This window comes from Cricetulus griseus, chromosome 3, assembly GCF_003668045.3.
Source record: "Cricetulus griseus strain 17A/GY chromosome 3, alternate assembly CriGri-PICRH-1.0, whole genome shotgun sequence".
Lineage (NCBI taxonomy): Eukaryota > Metazoa > Chordata > Mammalia > Rodentia > Cricetidae > Cricetulus > Cricetulus griseus.
The window spans coordinates 210589035-210594669 of NC_048596.1; the positions used below are offsets into that span (position 1 = coordinate 210589035).

Sequence of the window (5635 nt, forward strand, 5' to 3'; positions counted from 1 at the left end):
ACACTAGACAATGGATATTCCACAAAGACAATTAATCACAGGTTTGTGTAAGAATGAACAAAATCAAAATGAAGCCAAAACCTACACTTGAGAAGCATGAGTAACAGGTCTTCATTCATGTAATTTAACATCTACTCTCTTACACTTCCAACTCAAATGTTTTGTTGGTTGGTTGGTTTTCTGTGGTGTTGGGGATAATCAAACCCAAGGCACTTCATGTACACTAGACAAGCATTCTACCATTGTGTTACACAACCACCAGCCTCCCCACACCCCAAGTTTATAATTTATGAAAGACACCACTAAATTTTCGGACAAAAATATATATATTTTAAAAAATCTTTACAATAAATGAAGATGTAGGAGCTTACAGAGAGCACAACTGTTTATTTCGGTCAGTCGTGGCTCCCTGGGATACAAAGAGCCCTGGGAAAGTGTGTGCAGAGTCCTCTCTTTGCTTTTTATAATTTTAAAGCAAATTAATCCATTTGACTGTATTTGAGTCTGTGCAAATAATCCTTCAGAAGAAATACCCAAGATTCTCTTTGCAGAGGTCATTTGGTCTCTCCAAAATGACTAAGCGAGTTAGTTTGTCTCGATAAAAGTGCTCCTGTCCAGCAGAACTCAGAAGGCCTTCAAGGGTTCAGTTTACAGTTCAGATATGACTCTGTCATACGAATTCCAGCTTCCCATGACCACTATACATACCCCAGTGCACGAGGGAAAGGATCTTCTCATTACTGAGCTCTGCTTGCCTCATTTTGTCACAGGTCAGACAACAGTTCTCCTGCCCACTGACGGGCACCATGCACTCCAAGTCCAACTTCGCAACCTGACCCTTCTTGGAATGGTGTCCGTGAAAGCTGTAGTGCAAACGAGAGAGCATCTGTTGCCGCTGATCCTGCAGTCTCTTGTTCTCACTTCGGAGCATTCGCAAAGCCAACATAATGAGCAACACTAAAATCAGCCCACCAGCAATGGGGACTGCTATCACTGCAGCTCGGAACCACAGTTCTTTGGAGGAAGTCAGCTCCTGCACCTTAGTGATGAGATTTCTGCTACTGTCATGCTGGTACCGGTTTCCTTGTCCTAAGGGAGTACAGAGAAAATGGTCAAATAAGCCGGGTGATCACCTGTCCTAGAAGCAAGCACGAACATACCATCACTTCCCATAAGAAAGCCCACTTAAACAGCAACTTACCAAGCATTTCAAGAAATGACATGTTACAAAAGTACCCAAAGATGCTTACAAATGCATTTGTTTACAGGCTGTCATTACTTGGATGTAATGGTCTTTTAATGTCCTCAAAATGTTGAAATAACAGGCAAAGCCTATTATGCAGAGACATCTAATGCTCAGGCAGACATAAAAGCCACTCAGTTAGAGACGGTCTTTGCATTCACCCATGCTCTCCCTCTGGTGTCTCTAATTACATTAACAACAAAATCAATAGCAGACATACAAAGTCGCTGCTGTCACAGGCCTATAGATCAGGCAGGCCCTTGGGTCAGGACAGCTTGGAACCTACCTGAGGCTTCACTCTTGGGAGGAGAGAGGACATCATGCAGCCCTCGGTAATTGCACATGTCTTCATGACAGCATTCCAACGTGGGCATGGCGGGGCCAGAGTGGTTTTGGGCCTGTTTGGCTCGGCAGATGTCTGCTGTGCTGGCAAGTGAGTCCAAGCAGCCATGAGTGAGTGGAGAATTGGTGTTCTGAGGGTCGAGAAGTCTGGAGAAGCAGGCATTCAGCTCAGACTTACACATGTAACCCGTTGCCACACAGTGAGCAGCATCACAGTAGCATCGAATCTCTCCTGAAAACAAAGAAACTATGTAAGCTTCGGCTGAACCCCGAACTCAAAGGCACTTATTGTAGGTTTTCAAGATGAGTGTTGGCAACAGCAGCCCACGGGGACAGAGATGCTCCCAAAATAGGCAGTGTTCCAAGTTCCATCAAGCTAACTGTTAGGAATATATGAAACCCAACAACAGATTTCTGATGAGTTAGGAGTAATGAAATGGTTGTGGTTTGAATGCAAAGAGTCTTTGCTATATTGTCTTTTGTTATAAGGTAGAATCGTGTTATTTATGTGTTTTTATGCTATACAACCACACAACATAAAAAACGTCAGGCTTTGGGGTTTTATCTATATAAATATTTGATCGGAACTACTGAATTGTTTGGCATCCCAGAGGACTGAGCCAAGTTTTAAGAGTCTGAGCTGACACCTTATAAAGTTATTAACTAGGGCTGGAGGGATAGCTCAGCCGTTAAAGGCTAGGCTCACAACCAAAAAAATAAAGTTATTAACTAGACACAAAACAACGTAGAAACTGCACAGGTCAGGGGGTTTTCAAACTATGCAACTGGGCAGCTATCTGCGATCTCTCTAGAAAAGGCAAACTTTGCCTATAAAGATCCTTTCACGCAGAGGAGCTTTTAGTCTGAGCATTGTAAAACAGGAACTAGGCAGTTTACAATTAGTGGTTTGCTTGCCAAAGTCAATTTCTTTCAGCCCAAATGGAAAGTTATAAAGTGGGGGATGAAAAACTGCAAGGGTAACTTCACCTCCTCCCCTCCTCCTCCTCAGCTTTACATGTAATTTAACATGTGACCTAAAAGGGGAAACTTGAAACTGAAAATCCTCTGCTGGTTGAAGGAAAAATCCTTAAGGAAACCTCAAATTTTTCTCCAGGAAGTGATTAAAGTTTCCTTTATAAAACTCACTTTGTGAGTTGCAAGGCTCTGTTAACATCTTGTCACAACGCAAGATTTCAAACTTGGATGTGGACCTGAAAGTTATCTATCACGAGAAACTGAGATGCCCAATGGGGTGGACGCCCATCACTGTTGGCTGCCACAGCTCACGCTACTGTAAACCAAACGAATGCACACACCCCGTCCCAGGTCCCAATCGGAAGATCTGTCTAGTTATTGAAACCTCCACTCTGACATTCAACACTGAGAGCTGCAGCTTTTCCAAACCTCCCCCCAGCCTCACCTCTCTTTCTCCTCCTTTCTGTGAATGCCTGAGTAAGGTGTCTCATTTAATTATCTGTCCAAATTCCAGGCCACCACATGGTGAGCTCAGTTTTCACCCAGGCTGCTCACACTTCAGCTGGAAGAAAAGCCAGCCAGTCCAAACCTTGCTATCCCAGTTGTGGGTCCAGGTCCCTTCTCCAGCTTCCTCCACTGCAGTAGGAACTTTAACTCTGCAGCGATCCCTTTCTGCTTTCACCAACTCCTTCCAAGTTCAGCCTATTCTTTGCATAAAACTACGCCAGTCCTAGGTGATAATGACTACAGATCCCTGGCCTGACAAATTCTATACAGATTTAAAGTGGAAGTAAAACAGATTAAAAGTCTACTTTGAGCCTATTAGCCTCAGATTTGGTGCAGAAGGGGGAAACCAAATACAAGTAAAATGCTGCTCCAGTGTTTATGAGAGCCTATTTAAAATGCTGTATTTTCAATGACCTAAAACAGTCTTAATAAAATTTTGACAGGTAACTGGGAAAGTTCTAAGACTTAAAAAAATTGGAGCCACATTTCAACAAGGAGAATGGACTTTTGTATTACTGTATTAAAACTATATTTCTGTCATTTCATAAGGTTTCTTCCTGTGGCATGCAAAGGCCAAGAGGGGACTGGTATTTTAAAACAGTGAACAATGCTCTTCTGTTTGCCCCTTTCTAAGTTACTGTATGTAGTGATTAAACAAAAATGCCTGCTTCAGTCAAGATGGCTACAGCACAGGCTGCTGGCTTCTTTTAAATAAAGCTTTTGAAGTCCGCAGCAGCCAGAAATCTCTGATCCCCTAATTATATCATTATCAGGCACATAGTTTCGGTATCTGTGACTTCATGTCAGCCCCAGTCCCTCCCTGTTCTGCCTGCCTTTGATAGGGCCAGGAGGCTTCCCTCTGCAGGCTGCAAGGGCTGTTATTTAGGGCTAATTACACCCTTCCTTCCAAAATAAATAAATACTGTAGCACCTCATCCTTGCTGGGCTGGCTTATCCTTTAACCTCAGGCCTGCTACATGGCAATTAGAGGAAAGTATGTTTGGGGGTGAGGGTCAGAGACTAAGTAATGCTTCCCATTAAAGAAAAAAAAAATGGGTTCGTAGAACAGGAGGTAAAGTCCTGGTGGGGGTGAGGAGAGCCTTGAAATCTAGGAGTTAAGAAAATTTCCATCTAAAGGGGAGCCCTGCTGGAAAGAGAAAAAAAAAAAAACAAACTTTTTTTTTCCTCCTTTTTCCAGCAGTGTCTGTAAAAATATGGAGTGGCAAAGGGGTGGGTGACAGTGCCTACTCTTCCCAGTCGGCCACCTCAGACTCCTACATTCCCAGGGAGACCTCACTCTGGTTGGTACACAGATATGCACACTCCGAGACATTGGGACACAACGGCACTAGCACTCACTCAGAAATAATCAGACGCATGTGCAGATATACAGAAGCACAAAAATCAAGAGCACGGACAAGCCCGGCTAAGAAACAGACACCGGCAAACTTAAGGACACTGTAGACACACGCTCAGACATTCAGGTACCCAGTAAAATCAAAGACTGCCGTCCGGCCCAGTTGAAACCTGCGTTTTCTCGGGACCGTCCCGTAGTGGGACGTGAACCCAGCGGCATCCGGCCATCTCCTGGCCCCGAGGTCTGACAGTCCTTTGACGCGCCAGGCCCGGGGCAGCGGAGAGAACCGCGGCAAAGGCGCAGGCGGGAACCTCACCACCGCTCACGAAGCCCGACAGCCAGCCCCGCAGTCCCGGCGCTCAGCCTCGCGGCACCCACCTTTAGTGAGCAGCACCGCCATGGCGCAGAGCTCCAGCTGCAGCCAGATGAAGATGTAGCTGGAGTGGCGATCCATTGACGCCCCGCGCCCCCGTCGCTCCGGGAGCCAGGCCCGGCTGCACTACGACCCCCGGGGCGCGCCGCGCACGAGCCCGGGCGCCGTCAGTGGCGGGGCGGGAGCCGGAGCATGGAGCGGGACCAAGATTACCGAGGACACGTTCCCGGCCCCGCACGCCCCTCGGAAGTCTTCCCTTCGTCCCGCAACTCCGTGCACACCCCACGAACAGCGGACGCGCGCAGATCGCACCCGCGGGCAGCGACTGCACCGGCCAAGGAGCCCGCGTCCGCGCCGTAAATAGCGCCCGGCGCCGGGAGCCGGCCAAGCGGGGCCCCGCCCTATGCCCCACCCCCGCTCTCCGATTGGCCAACGCCTCCAGCCCCCGGCTTGGCAGCAGGGGGCGGGGCCAGACACGGGGCCGAGCCGACCTGCCTCCCGGCTCTCACTGGCGCCGAGGTCTAACACTGCGGACCCGGCGGCAGCTCTCCCCCTAGCGGACGTCTGCTAGTACAGCCTCGGGGGCTCCGGGAAGACCCGCTTCTAGGTAGCCTCTGGGTTTGCTACGAGCCCCTCTGATTGCTCAGTCTCCTGCCAGCACGTGGCTTCGCTTTTGTCTCACCTGAACCCTGCAAGGGACGCCACACTGTCAGTGGTCATGTACCGGAGTCCACCAGAGAGAGTAGCTATGTCCTGGCTGCCGAGACCCGGACCCCCCAGGGGCACTGACCATGCTCTGGCCACCGAGCCCCGGAGCTCCACAGGGACAGTGGTAATG

General features: G+C 48.4%; 1 protein-coding gene across 1 annotated transcript; it reads right to left on the reverse strand.

Moving 5' to 3' along the window:
* Window positions 1-307: 307 nt before the first annotated feature.
* Window positions 308-5182, reverse strand: Bambi (BMP and activin membrane bound inhibitor). The gene is made up of 3 exons (XM_027405421.2): window positions 4803-5182; window positions 1530-1817; window positions 308-1089 (listed from the first exon to the last, which is right to left on the reverse strand). Exons 1-3 carry the CDS (start codon window positions 4876-4878, stop codon window positions 671-673), a joined length of 783 nt encoding a protein of 260 aa, XP_027261222.1. The 5' UTR covers window positions 4879-5182; the 3' UTR covers window positions 308-670.
* Window positions 5183-5635: the final 453 nt, after the last annotated feature.

Bases quoted from the DNA above. Each gene is read 5' to 3' on its own strand.
- Bambi (XM_027405421.2), bottom strand. From the start codon at position 4,878: ATGGATCGCCACTCCAGCTACATCTTCATCTGGCTGCAGCTGGAGCTC. The intron at 1,818-4,802 runs GTGGGTGCCGCG...CTTTGTTTTCAG, and splicing joins GGCGGTGCTGCTCACTAAAG to GAGAGATTCGATGCTACTGT. The intron at 1,090-1,529 runs GTAGGTTCCAAG...GTACTCCCTTAG, and splicing joins TCCCAAGAGTGAAGCCTCAG to GACAAGGAAACCGGTACCAG.